The 20,136-nt window shown below is 41.9% G+C and overlaps 3 protein-coding genes across 11 annotated transcripts in view; 1 reads left to right on the top strand and 2 right to left on the bottom strand.

Moving 5' to 3' along the window:
• Nucleotides 1–20,136, top strand: part of HNRNPAB (heterogeneous nuclear ribonucleoprotein A/B) — a 30,993-nt gene that overhangs the window by 10,298 nt on the left and 559 nt on the right. For 2 of the 6 annotated variants that reach the window (XM_080627202.1, XM_080627206.1), the window contains one exon: nt 16,128–16,571. The exons of 2 other annotated variants lie outside the window; for them this stretch is intronic. The gene's annotated coding sequence lies outside the window, so the exon portion shown is untranslated. Of the gene's footprint in view, nt 1–15,861; nt 16,010–16,127; nt 16,572–20,136 lie in introns of those variants that run through there. 2 more of the 6 variants (XM_080627201.1, XM_080627205.1) reach the window with 1 other exon arrangement.
• Nucleotides 80–15,852, bottom strand: LOC308225954 (5-phosphohydroxy-L-lysine phospho-lyase-like). 4 transcript variants are annotated; one of them, XM_080627197.1, is made up of 13 exons: nt 8,719–15,850; nt 7,013–7,131; nt 6,035–6,194; nt 5,348–5,422; nt 4,457–4,544; nt 4,246–4,362; nt 3,952–4,034; nt 3,433–3,658; nt 3,026–3,180; nt 2,437–2,526; nt 2,095–2,225; nt 1,688–1,744; nt 80–266 (listed from the first exon to the last, which is right to left on the bottom strand). In XM_080627197.1, exons 1-12 carry the CDS (start codon nt 8,775–8,777, stop codon nt 1,692–1,694), a joined length of 1,356 nt encoding a protein of 451 aa, XP_080483323.1. In that variant the 5' UTR covers nt 8,778–15,850; the 3' UTR covers nt 80–266; nt 1,688–1,691. The 4 variants fall into 4 exon arrangements, 3 of the variants coding, with proteins under 3 accessions (XP_080483323.1, XP_080483324.1, XP_080483325.1); XM_080627198.1 differs by lacking the exons at nt 80–266; nt 1,688–1,744 and having other exon boundaries at nt 2,092–2,225; nt 2,400–2,526; nt 8,719–15,851; XM_080627199.1 differs by lacking the exons at nt 80–266; nt 1,688–1,744; nt 2,095–2,225 and having other exon boundaries at nt 2,384–2,937; nt 8,719–15,852.
• Nucleotides 16,728–20,136, bottom strand: part of LOC308226022 (uncharacterized protein) — a gene marked incomplete at its 5' end in the record, with an annotated part of 178,083 nt that continues 174,674 nt past the window's right edge. The window contains 1 exon segment of the mRNA XM_080627309.1: nt 16,728–19,645. Coding sequence (XP_080483435.1) covers nt 19,595–19,645 — 51 coding nt within the window. The 3' untranslated portion in view covers nt 16,728–19,594.

A 20,136-nucleotide genomic window follows, 5' to 3' on the forward strand; every position in this document is an offset into this window, starting at 1 on the left:
AGCAGCTACTAGAAATACTTTCCTTTGTAATCACTTTTAGATATGCTGTTTTAAATAAAAGCCAATTCCACACTTCTGCCAGAGTTGAAACAAGCTCTTGCAAAATTTATTTCTCATAAAGCTTTTACTAATAACAAGATAACTGAAAATAACAAAGTTAAAGGTAACTTATCTGGTTTAAGACATGCTAGGATGAAGGTTAAATGTGAATATAGTTACAGTAGAATAGTGTTTCTTAGTAGATGATCTTGAACATTGTTTGAAACCTATGGAAAAAAATAAAGTTACGGGGTTTTGTTTTGGTAAAAGCATCATTAAATAACTTGGTCATTGCCTCATCTCGCTTACATTATATGTAAGTGTCCTACTAGTACTGTACTTAAGTAAGTAGGCTTTTTGTTTTCTTGGTTTCCTGTAGAAAATAAAGGCATTTTTTTTTGTGCTTAGTTTAGACTGCGGACAAGTACATAAAGTCATAGGTTTCTTAAGTTAAACTGGCACTGTTAAGTAATCTTTCTGTTCTCAAGAATAAGTAGTACCATCAGCTGTATGTCTTTCCATTAACTTGCTAAATAAAATATTAACACATTTTTTTTGTGCCTGCTATACTAATATTATAATGAACTAAAACCATGTTTCTCCATAGCTCAGGGTCTTGGCACTGTGAATCTAGTGTGGTGGTTGAGGCCACCAATGATAACATTGATTACAATCATTACATGAGGGTACATTCTCATCTAGGTGCCTAGAGTTTTGCTGGGCGCTTGGTTTAAGCACTGTTGGTTGCCTTTTAGTCAGAGTAGGTTGAAGTACTTCTACTACAGTGTGTTGTTATTGAGGTGTTAACTGTGCAAATGTGTACACTGTGCTCATGAGTGCGTGGCAGAATGAACTGCAGGTAGATGTTCTCTGTAAGCAAGCTATAGAGGGACCTCAACAGGTACTAAGACCTATGGGGCTTGGAAGATTTAACAGGACTCATGTCTTGCTGATACCCACAGACTTCTGAGTATAGGGGTAAAATGATGCTTAAGCAAGAGGTAACAGCCACGTATGTGAAATGATCCTATGAAGTAGTCAGAAATGCTCAAGAGAACAGAAGGCAATACTATTTCAAGTCACATGTTAAGTAAAACAGGAGCTGTAGTATTAAAAATACTGTTTATATTGCTCTTCATAGAGCTGTTAGCATAAGTAGAGGTTCCCAAATTGTGTCATGCAGAATGTACAGTGCTCCTGATGTCAAGGGCAGTTAAGGGGAGACTTGCTGAGAAGTAACTATGCAGCTGGAACAGCTTCTGTCTAGAGACTTGAGGAACTGAACAGCATAAAAGCTGTTTTTCATTTTGATGTGCATGTCATTTGCATGCCGGGGTTAAACCCAGTCACTCTTAAAGCTCCCCAGACAAGCAGAGCATGCTCTGGTTGTAGGCTTTTCTGGGACATGGTGGACCTAGCTCACAAACAAGTGAGTATGAACTATGTGTGTAGAAGTGTCAGAATGAGTTCCAGGTGTACACAAGTCTGCTCTGTGCTTCTGGATTGCCAGAAATTCCTGCAAACTTAAGTTCAAGTAAAAGCATTTCTAAGGATGCTTGTTCTTGCTCAGCTGCCAGTGACAATGCTTGTAAAGTTATATCTAGGAACCTTGGCTTTTAAATAGTGAAAGATAAATGTAGGTAAATACCTGCTCAGGTAGCACCAGTGGATGTTTTCTGTTGGTTCAGTTCTTCTTTTTCCATAGCTGGAGAGAGAAGAAGTAACAATTTAGCAAACTCATGACTGCAAAAACTTGTTTCTAACTTAGTTAATACTGAGTGTGCAGAAGTTGTATAAAACCCCAAGTGTCAAATGCGCAGAGGCAAAGCTATTTTAAAAGGCATGTGCATCTGTAGAGTGAATAGTTTTGACAAAGAACTTTAAACCAGAATAATTCAGAAGTGAAGGCTACGCTTGGATTGACCCAGATTAATTTTCCTATGTGGTCAGTATCTACCATCTTGGCTATTTTAGCATCTCTGAAAAGCAGGCTCAGCACTGACTTCAAGGCAGTCCAACAGCAACCCTCTATAAGGCGGTTTTGATCTGTATTACCTGTTAGTAGCTTGTCAATTGTGTCCACAACAAATCTTGCATCCTCCTTATTGAAGCACATTGGGGGCTTGAATTTAAGCACGTTTCTTCCTGGTCCATCTGTACTCAGTAGAATATATTCTTCCTTAAGTCTGGAAGGAAAATAGCAAGGAATTATGTTTGCCTTTGCATGTAGTTCAGAAAAACTCAGCATCAGCATGTGGCTGTCCAGACAATGCCGTTCTGCACTGACTGGTTTCTTTTTCAGCCAGTTGGCTATATGGTAACCATTGAGTGGCAAGATGACTTTATTACTGTGCGCTTGCCTTGCACATGGCAGAACTACACCATTGTCCTTTGCACCTTGTTATTAGATACTCTGCTTCGGCTGTGGCCGGGGTCCTTTCTGCTTGATCCTTGATTAAGTCCACTCCAATGAATAAGCCAGAGCCCCTTTAAAGGAAACAAAAATAGTCAAATCTGTGTCAAAGGAAGGGAAATGTATGTGAACTAAAAAAGGTTCTTGTGAGACCGGACCTTTACTGCATGAGAATTACCTGATGTTTGGCTAGTGATAGAAAGGATATTGCTGTTTTGAAGAAATGTAGTGATACAGCACAGACTTGTATCTGCTTAGAGTGGCAGTGCAGGATATGATGTTGAGCATATTTTCCATCCAGCTCATTAATTTTGTTCTTTGTGCACTTGAAGTAAGAGTTCAAACAGGGAAGTGAGTTCCTTTAGCAACTAATACATCAATAAAGCAGTACTGGCCCAGAGTGGTAGAGTAGATCAGGCTTTTGATAAGCTTCAGGTTGGTTTTAATCTCATGTACAGCAGGCTGTTGGATTTTTTCTGAAAACACTGATTTAATGAATATCTTAAAACCACATCAGTTTGAGTGTGAACCAAAGAAAAAAGCAGCCAAAAACTGTAAATAAGGTGCTGATACCTGACATCACCAATGATGGGATGCTTCATTTTCTGCTCCTTGAGTAGCTCCATCAGGAAGTTGCCTACTTCTGTGGCATGAGCCTGAAGGTGCTCCTTCTCAATCACATCTAACACAGCTAATCCAATCGCACATGAAACAGGGTTTCCTCCAAACTGAGCTCAGGAAAGGAATGGGCATAGCATGGAATGGGAAAAAAGATGCAAGTGTCACTGAGAGTGTGGCCTCAGTGATGTATGAGCATACTGCCATTTTTAGCAGATGGAGCCAGTAAATAGAAGGCTATGTACTAGACAGATAAAAATGATATGAACAGAAACCGAGTGATAAAGATTAATAAAAACTGCATGATTATCCCATTTTAATACTTAAGACTGCTGTAGCAAAGGAGAGTTTGAGCAACTTACTGTATTAAAATACTCAACTCCTGTGGCTGCAAATGCTTCTGCAATTTCTGTTGTTGTTGCTATGCAGGCAATAGGGTGCCCATTTCCTATTGGTTTCCCCATAGTGACAATATCAGGTACAAAGTCTTCTCCCTGCAGCTGGAATGCCCAAAAGTGCTTGCCAACCCTGCCAAAGCCCACTTGAATTTCATCAGCAATAAATATACCTCCTGCCTTGTGCACATGCCTGTAACATAAGAGATTTTGTTGTCTCTTAGAGCAAACAGAACATAGTATTTGCTGTTTAAAAACATACAGACAGCATAACTTTGCAAACTTAGAAGGAAACAAACTTGTACAGGCTTATATTCTATATTATGTATTTAAAAGCAGATTGTTGCCATACAAAGTTTACCTTCTAACATGAAGGCACAGACCATTTCCTGCCTATCAAGCTGTATGCTACAGCAGGCAGAGAAATTCTCTTATCTATAGGTCACAAGTATGTTAAATTTCAAAAGATAATGAATGACCACTTACTCTGCAGCCTTCTGAAAATACCCTGCTGGTGGAATAATTTGACCACCCACACTTGGCAGAGACTCAGCAAAAAATGCAGCAATCTGAAATGAGAAGTAGCATAGCCACAATACAGAAAGTTGTGGAAACTGTGTTAACAGCAAGCTCTTTGGCATTAGATGGTTCTTGCATTATTACGTGATCTTTCCTCTTTGACAAGTCTGTGCCACTTGGCTCAATAATCCTGAATGGCACTGGCAGGCAGCTGTGCTCAGTTCTAAGGCAAGACAAATGGTTAAGGAAATCACTTCTTACCTTTCTGCCTCTCTTCTGTGCTTGCTCAATAATATTTTTCACTTCATTAGCATAGGCTGTTACTGAATCTTCATGGTCTTCTCTGTAAAGTCCTCTGTATGTGTCTGGAACAGGAGCCTGTGCAAAGGAACAGTATCCTGTATTCAATATATCATAAATAAGACTTCATTAAATTGACAAGTAGTTGGTAATTATAGTGTGAAGTACATACCACGTGGACCCATTCCTTCTGTCCTTCTAGATTTCTGAATTTATATGGGCTTATGTCAATCAAGGATGTCAGATGTCCATGGTAAGCACTTAAAAAACAATTAGCAGAACTAAAGAGTAATTTCCTCAGTATCAAAGTGTTCTTTAGGATTAGCATTCCTGATAGCTCAAGAGTAGCTAGGCTCTCAGCTGGTGGGAGTACAATCACTGAAGATGAGAACACCTCTGCAGTTTCTATCAGTAAGCTTTAGTACTAGTTGGATTTCTTTGTGTACTGAATACAAGGGATGCAGAGGCACAGTACCCCTTAGCAGTGGTTTGCCAGGACCAGTGACTAGAATCACAGCAGTCATAAGTACTATTACAGGATTGCAGGACTGGAAGGGACATGTCTGTCCTACTTCTGAGTATCCTCCAAGAATGGAGTTTCCGGTGTCCCTTTGCATTCTGTTCTCGTGTTTGACTACCTCCATGGTAAAGGATTTTATTCCACTGTCTCATCATTAGAATGCCTTCAGATATCAACTTATATCAGTTGGGTTTTTTTCCTGTCACCATGTGTCTTCAGGTCTGGCTTCATTTTTCTGCTCCTTCCCACCAGGGAGTTGTAGCAGCAGTAAGATCTCTCTCTAAACATCTCTTGCAGCTGCACAAACCCTGTTTTCTTAACCTCTCAAGGCTGTGGCTCCCTACCCATTGTGGCAGGCCACTGCTGGCCACCTTCCAGTATGTCAGTGTCTGTCATGGACTGGAGAACCCAACCTCAGGGCTGGTCTTGCCCTTAACTTCCTGGTGACAGTCTTCCTACTACAGCAGGTTTCAGAAATGCTGTGACCACAGACCAGAACTGAGCTTTGTACCCCACAGTAGATAAAACTGTCAATATACTTACTGGTCTAAAACTATAACATCCTCATGTTTTGTGTACTGTCGTGCCAGTCTTAGAGCAAGATCATTGGCTTCAGACCTACAATTGAAAAAGTCAGTAAGTGTCTTATTGTGGTTGTCTGAGTTTGGAAATTCTAACCCCCCCGCGCAATGCTGTTTGTGTCTGCAAAGAACAGAACTCTATGCATGTTGCTCACAGATCTCCTAGTAGTCAGCACTAATTAGATAGGACTGTTCACCAGAACAGAATCCATCTTAAAAAGCTGGAGTACAGGAACTATGGAAAAAGACTTGTTTTAGCTGTAGGTCGCTTGGGAATATCTGCCCCCCAGCAGAAATATGCATTGCTACTAGAAGTAATTTCCAGTTCAGAAGACAAGTCAGACCAGAAGGTAATACAGTAAACATTTACATTATAAGGCATTGGATTATAAAACATTCTTAAATGAAGCACTAGTTTAGTTTCCTGATTGATAGACAGCTTACTAAATGTAAACTTTAGAGTCACTGATGTTCTCAAAAGGACCAACCACAGTTTCTGTGAACACAAAACCCCCAGACCATGGCTTTTGTCAGTATCTAGTCATCCCTATCAGATAGTGCAATTGGCTGTGGATAAGTGAGTGTTGTACTTGTCTGTATACACCTGGGGAGAACAAGGGATCAATTCTGACATAGCCAACTTACTTACCCAGAATTCAGAAAATAGAAGGTGCATAACTTCCCAGGCAGTGTTTTTGAAAGTCTCTCTGCATAATCGACCAAGTTGTCATGAAGATAACGGGAATTGGTATTTAACAGTTGACTTTGTTCATGTGCTGCTTTCACTATAGCAGGGTGACAATGTCCAACTGCAAGAGAGTGTGTTAGAATGATTTGAGACTTATTCCGTGTCACCCATGATGTTCATTCCCATATTAACTTAATGCTTATATTTCTGTAATAGTACAGAGGTATCAGTGAGGCATTAATAATGCTGTCAGCAGAAGCCAGTGGTAGCACACCTTGTAAGCTTCCTCTAAAAGGGCTTTTTCCCCCCCCTCAGAATGTTTGAAGTTGCCTGATAACTTTAAGGTTTGTAGTTGATACTGGAAATTGATATACTAGAACAAATAGTGTCTAATTTTGATATTTGGATCTAGGAATTTACACAATGTAGGGGTTTGGGAGTGTGTAGGTGAGCTTTACCATCAAAGGATTGTTAGCCCTGCTATGGCATTAGTGACAGCACTGACCCATTAGATATTTCAAATACAGTTGTGAAGTAGCAGCTACTTCCTAATGCACAGTTAAGGTCCCACACTGAGCAGTGGTCCTGTGACTGTTTGCTTAGCAGTAACTTTTACCAACCCAACAGAACAACAAGCTGTTCGTTAGCTTTACAGTTGGGGTGCTTTGCTTGAGCTTTCATGGAAAAACGCTGTAACTTTTGGCCAAGCACGTCTCTAGGAAGACAGAACAGGAAGTGAGTCTGGAAAGCACATTTGCACACTCAGAAAGTCAAATGTGAGCTGTGATTTCCCAGACTACAGGCTCTGGAAAGGTTTCTCCCACTTTTCCTATTTAAACAGACCTTCCCCCAACACAATGCAGTATTGGTAAAAAGTACTGATTGTGCCTTGCTGTGCTTAGAAAAACATGGTTTTAAATAACATGACTTTGAACTTACCATGAGCAACGTTGTTGATGCAGTCAAGGTATTGTCTTCCATTCTCATCATACATATACTGGCCTTTTGCCTTGACGATCTTCACAGGATTGTTAGAGAAGAACAGCTTGCAGGAAGAGCTGTGGCATTAGAAAGGAAAATAAATCTTAGTGAAGTCCAGAAGTTGCATAGTTTATTCCACTGGTAATATCTGCAGTTCAGTCAGTTAATGAAGGGAGAGATGTTGCCCCAGTTTGCCATCCTGATTCTGGCTCCTAAAGTTACATTGTGTTAGACTTACAGGGAAAAAACATGCTCCAGAACTGAAAAACCTTCACTAGGAATCTAGCCACAGCACTTGGCACCTACCTCTGTAGTTTTATCCAGTCTTAACTGTGGTTCCTTATGCTCTACGCTGTTTGCCCTTCATGTCTTGAAACCCTCTTGGCGTCTCTTTACCTTGTGATTGTTTATTATGTACTTGCCCAGGACCTGATTTCCTGGGTAGTGTGTTGCTGAGATTGTTGCATCTGTATAAAGCTTCACTAACCTTAGCTGAAACCTTGAGTGATTTTATAAGATTGGGTTTATTCAGTGTGTGTTTGTTTTGTTTCACTTCTTAGATAAGTTGCCAGATGAAATTGAGCCACGTGTCTGTCCAAGTCTGAGTTGCAGAGATTTGACTCTTAAAGGAGCAATGCCAAATGTTCATGCTTTGTTTAGTAAAAGATTGCTTATACAAAAATACAATAATTTGACCATAAATACAAAATCATGGTCAAATGAACACCAAAAGACAAGGATAAAATGAGAAACTGCTTCCCTGTCCCTCCTGTACAGGGATTCCTGTGCTTTCTGTGTGAGCTGGTAGTGGAATGGTGAAACAGTTGGGTTTTTGTGAGCTTGTCCTGACTCTTGAGAAGATGCTAAGGAAGCACATAGAGAGGCTGGGGCTTTCTTCCTGGTGCCAGGGCAAACCGGTGAGGAAAAGATGAAATACACAGAGTGGTGTTCTTCAGGTTTGTGCAATTGGCACAATTCTAATTCCAGCATTTACTTGCGGGCCAACTTCTGGATTCATAAAATACATAGAGATTAAAATAGCCCTGGTTTGGAATGCGTAAGGCACAATACGAAAGCATTCCCAGTTACATACAACAGTTCTGCTGCCGCTCCTGGTAGCAGTTCACACAACTAAATTCTTGAGGTCAGCTGAAGCAATACAAGCAATTAGAAGCTTGGAAAAGAGTCTTGTGCTTCATTCCATCACATGAGGCAGACACGTTGTTAATGTATCGCAGTTTTGGTGTAACAAAGTTTTCCGGAGTTCAGGGTGTAGCGCTGGGTAGGTTCAGCCCCATGTCTGCTCCCAGGAGCTGCTTTCTCAGCAGGTTAACGTTTAACCAGGCACGTTAGATAGCACACCAGTGTTCTCCTTCAGTTCCGTAACCCCCCCCTCCTTAAGAAGTGCTAATCGCTGTTAATTACACCAGTACCATCAGCCTTTGCACGCTAACAGCGCCGGCTGCCCCCGCCATGCTGCTGGGTTAACCTTAACCGGAGCTCGGTCGCTTCTCCCGGGGCGCAGTCCCGGTGAGCTCGGAGCAGCCGGGCTCGCCGCCACCGTGCGGGGGGCCGGGAGCAGCGGACCAGACCGGGCCCTGCAGCCCCGTCAGGCGGCGAGGCCCCTCACCCGGCGGTGCCGCGCTGCCCCCGGCAGCACTTACCCGATGAGCCGCCGCCGCAGGGCCAGGGTCTCGTCCCGGGGGCGCGGCTCCGGCCTCATGACGGCGATCGAGGCCTCGGCGGGGCCCGGACCAGACCGGAGCGGAGCCGCCTCCCTCGGCGGCGCCCGGGCTGGGGCGGAGCTCGGCGCGCCCCGCTGCGCCCCCTGCGGGCCGCGCTGAGCGCTGCCGTGAGAGGGCGTCAGTGCTGGGGCCGTGCGCTCCCTTATCGCAGCGGCCAGCCTTGGCCGCCCAGCCGCGCCCCGGTGACATCCCAGCCGCAGCTTGGGGCAGGCTGATTGCACAGGGAGGAGAGCAGGGGCTCGGTCACTCACCAGGCATTCAGGCTCCGCCGGCTGCGAGGCTGGACTCTTCGCTTATAGCATCAGGTCTCGTGACTTCACCTCCGAGATCCCATAGCACAAACAGGGGAGAAGCTGCGACCACTGAGGTCCTGGCATGGCAGTTTGCGTAGAAACTGGACCACAGGGTGTTGCACCACTGGGTGGTGATTGCAGCCCCAGCTCCCAAGCACCTCAGAGGAAGTAACATTTCTCTGGGCTCTTAAGGATCATTATTACAGCTGTATCATAACATTCTCTCCCTAGAAATACAGAATGATAACGTTTCGTTTACAGTTGAAAATAATTTGAGGTTGTAGCTGAGGTGTTACAACTGTAGGAATTTTTCAACGCCTACTTGTGTTGAAGTAAACTAAGTAAAAGTGAAACCAAATCATTGACAGCGTTGTAGAATCAAAGAATAATTAGGGTTGGAAAGGACCTTAAGATTATCTAGTTCCAACCCCCCTGCCATGGGCACATGTCACCCATGTACTCTGTGACATACAGGTAAGACTTGACTGACTACTTTCGAGCCAGTCCTAGGGCAGGAAATAGTTAGGATTAAAAGAGGAAACGCTATCAGAAGATTAGAATAATCATTTCCCTGTTCCTGTTTGTTTGGGAAATAGGAATAAAGAACCAGAACTGACATTCTGGGATGGGTTGAGTCCTCTGCCGCTGAGGGTCTTGTATCCCGTAACTGAGTTTATAAACTTAACAAGCTCCATTTTAAGAGATGCCGGATTTCTTTTTTCCTTCCAAGTACATGTTCACATTCCTTTGTTTTAAACTGACAACATCTGTTAACAAGACTCCAGAAAATGAAGCAAACCCTTTAAAACTACACACTTGGCAGACTGTGTTGCTGACTAAGTATAGCCACCAGTAATTATCTCTAGTTGCAGTTATTTGATAAACACAGGAGCAATTTAAACTTAGTGTAATATGAAGAACCCAGACCCAAATTGCTGGGCATTTAAAGTTAGATTGAACTCAGGAAGTTAAACAGTCTTTGCTTAAAAGTCAGGTTTTAAGTCACAAAAGACAGTGGAGCAAGAGTTAAGAATGACTGTTAATCTTTATTTTGAACTCTTGCCTGGTTAAGATACTTAGTAGCTATTTATAATAACAACCTGAACATTTACAATTTGGAAGTGTACTCTTGGTTACAAATGCAGAGTTCATTATACATATTCACAAATGGAAAAGCAATCTGTACAGAGAGACCATTCTTTAAAACCTAGTCTTTGCTTTCATTACAGAAAGTACAAAACATTTTTGGAGGTCTCAAGCTAATTCATGTACTGTCCATTACAGCTTTAAACTAGAAATACACAATGCAGTACTAACTAATACCATTTTAACATGTTAAAACAATGGCTAAGAAATACTGTTGTTAATGCCTTCATTTTTAAAGTAGTTGTTCCCCAAAGAAATGAGTAAATAGAATACTTCTCATGGCACATAACACGATTAAAAAAATCACAGGAGAGTTTGCAAATAGAGATGTTAAGTACATTTTCTGTATTCTTAATTTCTATATATATTTCTTCTCTTAAAGGTGATATATTTTACGGAGATTTAGTCAGCTTTATATAAAATACCATGTAAATACATTCAAAACAAAACCAATTTTCACAAGGTGTCCAAACTGCACACACACAAATAGCCTGTTCTCCTCTGAACAGCCTTACTGGAGTGATGCAACCATTCCCATAAATAAGGGACACTTGCATAACGTGGTAGAGGATTAAGCCCTATCAGCATCGTTTAGAAACAAATACAGATAAAAGCACACATTGCATGTATTTCTCTAAGCTGTATACAAACAAGTGAGATTTTCATTTAGGTTTTAGATACCAGCAGGTACAGTTTCATTATGTTGTTACAGAAATGCTAGTTTTAAAACATCCAAAGGAATTTAATGCAACAGAACAAATGATTGTCAGTTTTGAATGCAGTGTTTTGTGCTGAACATTCATCATATTGAGTGGGTTTTTTTTTTAAGATACAAGAAAAGAACCCCAAACAGTAACACAAAGAGTTGCTAGGTTATTAAATGGTCCATAAAGCTGCATTCTCCCTATGGAGCTCAACAGCAAACACAACAGAACTACAACCCTCATTCTAGCTGATGGCAGCTTACTACCGTTCCTGCTTAATTTGGCAGTTCAGTGGGTAACGTGGGTGCTTTGCAAAAGCAGGTCCTAGTTCTTTAATGTAGATGCAGAAATGCAAGTTTGATGTGCCCTCCTCACCAATACTTAATGAATTCGTGTAAAATGCACTTTTCAAAGTGAAGCATACAACACAGTGCTTAACAGCATATAAAAAAACCAGCAAGTGGTATTAGTGCTATTTACAGATACTTGGGACATCTCCATTGTAACTTTCTGTTCATTACAATGTAGGTTCCATAAGAAATCCCACACTGACACACAAGTGAACTGCCTGTTCCACAAAACCACACAACTATGAAGCAACTTCTACAGAATTCAGTGAACAGGGACAGATTGTTGTCCTGAGATGTAGGAAAACCACAAATGTTCATAATGCATTTCTTACTCCACTCTGTTATTAGTAATGCCACTTCTTATGCATTGAAAACTCATGTTTCCCAGCTTTCCTGTGGTTTTCCCCCCAGGCTCTCTACAGCACTATAGAGTCACACAATCTATTAAGTCCTTCTCCCATTCTTTTCTAAGTGACAGGTTTTCAGCACTTACTTTAGCTGCAGATTACACAACAGACATGTCTTTTTGTTGTGCCATCTAATGATACCACAACCATATGGAAAAGCTGCAGCAGTTCACCTGGGGACGTGACAATACTAGGAAGTAATTTTTAGCTTAAAATATGAGTAATAATAACGGAAAATGAAGTTTAGGAAATGGATTTTTTGCTCACTGGTTTGCTTCAGTCTGCAATAGGTTTCCCAGAGTGGAGCTGTGAAGTATTTCAAACTGTGTTAATTACAGGATTACAGTGAGGGACACAATTAAAAGGCAGGTAAATGACAGACTGGACTGTCCTGTAAGATTGCCAGGGTCAGTCAGTATAGAGATTGCCTTGGCAGGTTACAGTGTCTCAGGCCTCTTGACATATGTCCAGATACTTCACCCCTCACTTGAAAAGCTTCTCAGTTAAACAACTGGAAGGTTGTCTGTGCTATTAAGTATGTCAGCAGATACTGAACAGGTAAAACTTAGGAGCTTCAAATGAACTGAAGCAGTCCTGAGGTTTTTATTCCACCCTTGAACACCTATTGAAGATGCTCCTTGCTATGTTAGTGCGAGCTGGAACCAAATTCACTGATTTGAATTCAGCCAGATGCCTACAGTGTTTGTTCAGGATAAGTGGTTTGGGGACATGTCAGTGTTTATATTTTTATCATTTGTTATTATATTTTTGCATATCTTAAATACGTATCTGTTGTCTTTAAAGAACATAATTCAGAGCTTCCATACTTTGAAATGTAAAAGTGGAAACTTGACAGGTAACCTACTACAGATAGACTTTATTTGTATAACGCTTGTTATTGCAACAGTGGGACTAAGAAAACGCCACAGACGTGAGAATATGATGATACTTCCCAAGAAAGAAATACCAGATTTAGAAAAATACATTAAAGTTCTATCTATGCACTCCTGTTTTACAGATACCTTTTCAAACCAGGTAGTTCTGCAAAAGGTGTGACCACCGCTGTGTGTGCTGTCCATTAAGGGACAGTGTCACAACATTAAATCTGCATTAAATTTGTCCTGTAGTATAAAATGCGTTTGTCTCTTAAAAAAAGATCTCCTGCAGAGGGCAGCATTAAATCAGTATTCAGCGGCCAGGAAACCTAAGCTCTAACACTCCTTTATAACGCATATTAAACGTACAGGCTAATAAGGCACAGTTACAGTGGCCAAGGATGGTTATTTACTCTTATGATAAAGCTGGAAATTTCTGGCATCTTACTATTTTAATTAAGCTATGCATTACGGATGGGTGAGTTCTTTATTGTGGCCCAAGAGTCTGCTCTGTTTTGCTGACTGCAGAACCATATGCTACATATAAAAATTCATGGGTTCACTCTGAGCTGTGGGCTGGTGCAATAGTAAACACTGCAGACTGAAATCTCTGCTGGTGTAAATCTAGTTCACTGCTGCAGCCAACACATTTGTGCTTGGTTACAGCAGCTGAAACGGAACACTGAGATTTGCACATCGGGGGAGAGAAGAAAGGAGGCAAACTAGAACACAGGCTTTCTGGTGTGAAAGCCTTGGTCATCACAAACAGGCTTCCTGGGTTGTGGGTTGCTCTGACAACCTCCAAACCGCGAGTAATGACCTGCGTCATTCTCCATGGGTTGCTTTTTGTCATTGATTGGTAGCATGTCTTCAACTGCTGAAACCTCCAATGTGTTTTCACTGCTTTGCTCAAGGATTTTATATGCTGAATTACATGAAAATTGAAATTCTGTAATTATGAAATTACGGAAGACAAAAGCTCCCCTAAACATTTCACCTATTGGTTTCCTAAAAAGAAAACACATCGGGAAGTCTCTTATCATTAGAAGAAACAGTCTCATTTTTAAATACACAGGAGAAAAATCCATTTGGAAATAAATTCATCACCATTATATACACAGCAGGTGTAGAAGCAGTGTGTACAAAACAGCACCCCCGGAGAATAAAACAAAGCATATGGCAATATCTTGATTTGTTTTTTAACTAAAATCCCAGTACATTAAGGCTTGGAAACAGGTTCAGCTTGGAGTCAGACTGTGTTTTCTCTACCACCTGTTTCATAGCCCAGAGAAATATTCCTGAACTCCCTGGCCAAGCCCACCATTCAGCTGCAGATCTCCCCTGCCCCATCAGCCCAGGCCATATCAAGCTGCCAGCACATTTTCAGCACTGGAGTTACAGACATGGGAGTTATTTTCCCATGTTCCCTTCCCCACAAAAGCTTTGGGGAGCATTCCCGAAGCTGACATTTGGGAGCAGCATCACCTCTCCCACAGCACCGGAACCAGCCAGCAGCAGCCCTGGCGTAATGCATTTGCCTTGTACACAGAGCTTTGTAAATCAGAACCTTTTTGGAGGTTTCAAGTGAGTTCTTGTGCCCTCAGGATTCAAGCTTGGGCACTCTGCTTCCAAAATTGATTAGGTTGCAGGATGTTAGAGGATGTTGGTAGTAACTGGAAGGATGGTTGTTAGCTACAGTTTTAAATAGAACAAGCCTTAGAGAAAGCTGCTTGTCCTCTGCTCCTGGGCACAGGCAGACATGGTTATCTTTAACATAATGGCAACCACCGTGCTTTCATGGTCAGTTAAATTAGACTGAGGAATTTGGGTTTGTAAACTAGAAAACAAAGATAAAACACAAGTTTGGCTAGGCTTCACATTCTAAGATCAGTGACTTAAAGTGTGTTACCCAAAATGTCTATTGTTATGAAGGTAACATATACTTTAGTGACAAAGATAAATCAATTGCTCAGTCTCAGACTGACCTATATTTCACAAGCATTATTAGCAGCCTCCCTGTCTATCATCTTTACTGCTGCTGACATCTAGTGGCAACACTCCGCTGTATTTCTGAATTCCTGTAAAACAAGCTTACATTCTTTCAAACCAGAGCAGGGGGAGTAAAGCTTTCGTGGGGGGGAAAAAGGCTTTTAAGAGGCTGAGATAATCACTGAGTGTGACTGAGCCTGCCAGTACTACCTACGAGTAAAATTTATCTTTGTGAGCTATTTGCAAACTCAAAAGTATTCAGAAAGACCCACATAAACATTTTCATATGGAAGGAAAAAAGTGATCAACTGCTCTGGCGTGGATTTGCTGAGCAAAGCACATCTTCTTTTAACTCTTCCCAATAAGATCATCACTGAACAAACTACTCTTCTAAATACGCGTGTGTGGAAGGCACATGAAGTCTAAACAGATTTCCTTTTAGACTGCAATCGGTACAGAAGTCAACAGTGCCTCTAATGCAGTCTGTTGATGTGCACGGTACAATTCGTAAGGAACGCTCAGAAGAGTCAGAATATAAAGGCCAAACGCACCGGTCTCAGCTGAGAGATGGGAAGGACTTTGAGTGCAGATCACAGCAAAACTCCTTGTACCTTCTTGTGTTCCCAGGAGCTCTGCTTTCCACAGGTCTCAGCTGCATTGGCAATGGAAGGGGTTGCTGGAGTAGAAATATCATCAGCAGATCCTCAGAGATCTTCTGGTTAGTCCCTCGTAGCTGGAGTGGCAGTGGGTGTTTTGTACAGCAGGATCCATACCTGCCAGCATTTATGATGGAAATGACAGTGGCAGAAGTCCCGAGAAGCTACTGCACGCAGGCTGCAATGTGTGTGTGCAGGCAGACATCCTGAACACCAGAGTTGCTGCAGGTGTATAGATGGATCTCCTCTGTGCTGGACTCACCACGTGTGGGATGCAGAACAAACCAATGCAGAGAGGGCATTTTCCTGGGAATTTTGTAGGATAGTCACTAAAAGGTTTGGCAGCTGAGGTGATAGCACTGATGGGTATGGGCACCACAGGCAGTCCTGTACTAGGAAGTGAATTCCAGCCTTCCTCCTTGACCGGCATGGAAACGCTGTGAGTGGTCAGGCTGCAACCCCTTAACCCCCCAGTTAGGTTCAGTTGATGCAAAACGGGTTTTCTTCCTCCATCACAAACAAATGTCTTGGGTTCTGTGGCCGCAGAGGAGGCTCTGTGCTGGGAGGGGGACGGCTGCCGTGCAGAGCGGTGACAGCAATAGGTAAAGCACTACTCTGGTATTCTGTATCAATGTTTTGCAGGCCTGGCAGTGGTCACAGTTGATGCCTACAAGCACTGGATATTCCACAAGTTGAAGACGGAGTACTGACTTGTTTACCTGAAGATAATAGGACTTCGGGGTATTTCCTCAGAGAAAATATAAATTTTAATATAATTTCATAAGCTTTGGAGGTTAGCTTGTCTTGTAGCTTCAGTGATATCAAACTTCTTCAAGTAGGAGCTAGATAGAAAGCTGTTTAGTTTTTGCCAGCGTATGTAAAACAAGACTTTTCTATCTGCATTGTAGATTGTTTGTGGACACTTCCAGATTCTTGTGCTTTCTGCAGTCATTCTGGGGACTGAACTCTCATTGATACCCATAGAGGTTCCATCAACAGGACACGTGCAGGCATTTGAGTGTAGAAGCCCACAGCGTGGTTTGGAATAGTGAATTGCTTTTAGTTTGGAGGTGACTGGGGGAAGATGGGAAGAGCAACTGTACAGTAAGGGAACAATTACAGATCTTCTTCCCCGTGACATCAATGAGAGATTTGCCTTCAACCTTCCACAGAAGAAGATTTTTAGCTTTAATTTGGGACAGTAAAGGGGTTTTTCAAAAGCACTAAAAGACAGTGGGAGCTCGTTCAACTGCTCCTGATGCCTTTAAAAACCCCGCCACCAAAAGTGATAGCTGACAACATGAAATGGAAGTAAATAAAATGCATTTTCATTGCTGTTTTGAGTTACATAATTCTTGTTTCTTGATTTGTTAGTTGATCTGAATTTACATGGATTTCATCTACATGGTGGCCAAGAAAATGGTCAGTAACTGGTAAAGATGCAGAGTACAGCCACAAAGCAAGCAATGTGTAGGTGTAGGCACTAAGAGGGTAAAAAGACAGGTAAGAGAAGTTCACTGCCTACAGCCATAAGTCTTTTGTGTCCACATCTACCAATTTAGATGGCCTTTTCAGCATTTACCAGCAGATAACAGATGTTCCCAGATGACTTAAAGGCATTCAAAGACACATAGGACCCAGGCACAGATAAGAGCTCACAGACATCAGTCAAACGTCACTGCATGGAGCACTGAGCATGTTCCTGCTGCTCTTCACAACACAGAGCAAGAACTCCCTTAGCGCTAGGTCAGCTTGTGCAGACCCTGGATGAGTGCATCCTTCAAGTCCTTTCTGGCAGCAGCTCCGTAAGAGATGCAGCAGAAAAGGATCTGACAGAGGGTTCGGCTCTACTCAATGCGCCAGAAATTACTCCATTCTGTATTCTCTAAAACTCAGGCCACAGAGAGCCCTGATATCGTGATTGGGCCCTTAATTTCACCCCAAAACTCCCACACAGAGCCTAGCAACTTGTATTGGGCTAAAGTATTTCCTCCAGAAATGGGCTGTTAAATCAAAAAAGCATTAAAGTGATGGGGATTACATCACTGGTCTGGTGAGGATTAACCAGTCTCACCATTAAAAAGCCACGTCTGTCTGTATTTGATTTTTGTGTAGCTTTAGCTTCTATCCGTTGGATGGATATTTGTACATCTTTCCCTATTAAGTTTAAAAACTCATTAATAGAAAGCGTCTCCTCCCTTTAAAGGAATCTGGTTGCTTCTTGATCTTCGTTGTAAGCTGAACAGACTCTGCTGTCAGCTATTTTCCTCCCTGAAATAACTTTTTACAGCTCTTCACTGCACAATCTCTATTTTTTACAACATCTTTAAAAATGAACAGTGGAATAGTTGGCACATTTTTAATTGGATCTTATTTATGCCATATGCAGATACCAAAATCATAATCCTCTCTTCATTCATTACCCTGCTCTGCATGGGATGTGCCTGAGACAAGGTAACCTAAAGACAGAGGCTGAAAAAGGGGAGAAGAAAGAGGACAAGGGGGGGATTGCAGAGTTACTGAGTTTACAATTAAAACCATGTGAACCAAGAAAAAGCCAATGCAAATGAACCCTACAAACCAAACCAGTTAAATACTCCAAATTGCCATGTTTGGGGAGCCCCAAAAGCAACATTGTGTGCTCTGTTGTCTAAGAACAGAATAAAACAGAGCCCTCCCTGTCCTGCAGCTCCCTACACTGAAAGTACCACTGGGTTTTTGTGGTTTGGAATCCTGCGGTGAAGGGTTCTTGAGGAATTCAGGCTCTGCAGTAACCAAGCGCTGGCACATCTTCAGGCACAGATCCAGGATAGGACCCAGAGGTGCTTCCTCTTAATAAAAGCAAGCTTTTCTTGATAGTAGTGGAAGTAACCACAGGTAGTCGAGGTGGTTCCGTTTAGCCAAAGAATTGCTATTTCCATCCCACCAACAGCAGGTAGCAATGAGTGGAGCTTGGCTTTGTTTCCTCTGCAAGTTGCAAGTCCTTTTGGTTGACCAGGTGATACACAGCAGCTTCTCTTGCATTTTTAGGGCTGCAGCCTTTTTTTCTTCTTTGTTTTCAGCCAGGTTTTTTCACCCTTTTAATGTGCATGTGCAGTGCAAGTACAGAGTTGAGAGGCAAAAGAGGACAGGGATCTCTCCCTCTTTCATGTGATAAGGCACACGAGGCAACACACTGTCCAGTAGTATTAGTTCACACAGCAACACAGCAGTGAACACTGTTCATTCCCAGCTACTGTCAGTGGTACCTGTATCAAATCCTGATGTTATCATGTGTTATCTTATGGGTTTGGGAACTTTACAATATTTTCAGAGTCCAGCAATGACAGAATCCAGTATAAAAAAAGGTCAATATATTACTGTTGAAAGGTTTTTTTTTTCCTTTTTTTATACAAAAATTAAAAAGATCCAAATATATCACATTATTTACATACTGTGCTTCATGCTTAGAGATCACTGAAAAAGAACACACAGACAAACATTCTAATCAGAGGAACGCTCCAGTCATTACACTTAGGGATCTCATCGTTAGTATTATGAGGATTGGCATTCAGATTTCTTTTAATATTAACTTGACATCCACGTGGCTTACCACAGAAGTAAAACTTTTACATGGTAAGGGTGTGCTCAATTCTAACCAAGGGTTTGCATCCAGTTAGTAACATGCTTGCTGTTAATTCGAACTGTGCCCATATACTGCATGTTTGAAACTGGGTTAGTGTTTCCACTCAGCTTCACTGCCCTACCTTTGCTGGAGAATGAGGATACAGCCTCCTACAAGTCTGGATCAAGCCCTCATCTTACAGGGGGACGTGTCTCCTCATTCTGCCTTTATACTTGCAACCTCTGGCTGTTGTGGCTGTGTGAAATGGTAGGAACTCCCTGACCACCTGCACCCAGCTTCACTGAGTTGAGTACTGAAGCCATGTAGTGATGGTGGATTATAATTACAATGGCAGAAAAGTCTTTGTTTGGAAATAAATGTTTTGTAACCCTGCAACAAAGAGTTAATCCACTGTAAAAGTCTCAGCTAGAGGGTTTGGGCTAAGTCACACCAGCACATTTTGCGGAGTGATGCAGTCTTTGCATAAGTTTTTAAACTGCCTGGCCCATAATAAAAGCCTAACCTGAGCAAGCCTGGAAAAAAGGCATTGCTACCCGCAGTATCAACAAGAATGGATGTAATTTCTGGTTCCTAACACCAGCCTACAGCTGTGGGGAACAAGACATGAAGCTAGATGGAACCTTGCCTCTTCCAAGGCATGACATATGTCTGCCAAGCATGCAACGTGGTGCTTAAAGGATGTGCAGCAGTGCAAACAATCGCCATGCAGCAAACAAAATTACTCAGGACCTGCTCAAGGCTTTACAATTATTAGTACTGTACCTTATGCCAACATCCTGCTACTGGCAGTCCGTCTGGTCCCTGCAAAATTGAGAGTAGAGACTGAGTTTCCATTGACAGTGACTCAGGTGTCAGGACCCCAAAACCTGAAGCTCAGTCTTCCCCATGAAAGGTTTAGCAACACCATTAATTACCATGCAAAACCCATTTACTTATATGCACAGAAATAACTATGCAGGCAGCGTAACCCATGTATCACCACACAAAACCAAATACACCCCAGGGTAAGAAAAAAACAACCTACACTTGTTTTTTCCTTCAAACAGAAAGGAATATGTGAACAAATACAGAACTTTGGAAGCACAGTAAATTACCTTCATAATCTGCTTTATAAAATAGTGGGTTTTGCAATCAGACATATATGGAAAGCATGATGTGGAAATGTGGTTTTTTTGTTAATATGAGCTTTTTAGTTTGGGGCACTGATGTAATTTCTTTTCTGGATGATAGCCTTATTGTGTTAAATTCAATCCTGCAGTACTTAGTTCCTTTAAGAAATCTTGCTGAACTGA

Source organism: Psittacula echo (assembly GCF_963264785.1).
Source record: "Psittacula echo genome assembly, chromosome: 11".
Lineage (NCBI taxonomy): Eukaryota > Metazoa > Chordata > Aves > Psittaciformes > Psittacidae > Psittacula > Psittacula echo.

Coding starts and splice junctions, on each gene's coding strand:
- LOC308225954 (XM_080627197.1), bottom strand. CDS start 8,777: ATGAGGCCGGAGCCGCGCCCCCGGGACGAGACCCTGGCCCTGCGGCGG. Junction 4,035..4,245: donor CACAGAAGAGAGGCAGAAAG/GTAAGAAGTGAT, acceptor TTCTCATTTCAG/ATTGCTGCATTTTTTGCTGA. Junction 1,745..2,094: donor AATTGACAAGCTACTAACAG/GTAATACAGATC, acceptor TTCTCTCTCCAG/CTATGGAAAAAGAAGAACTG.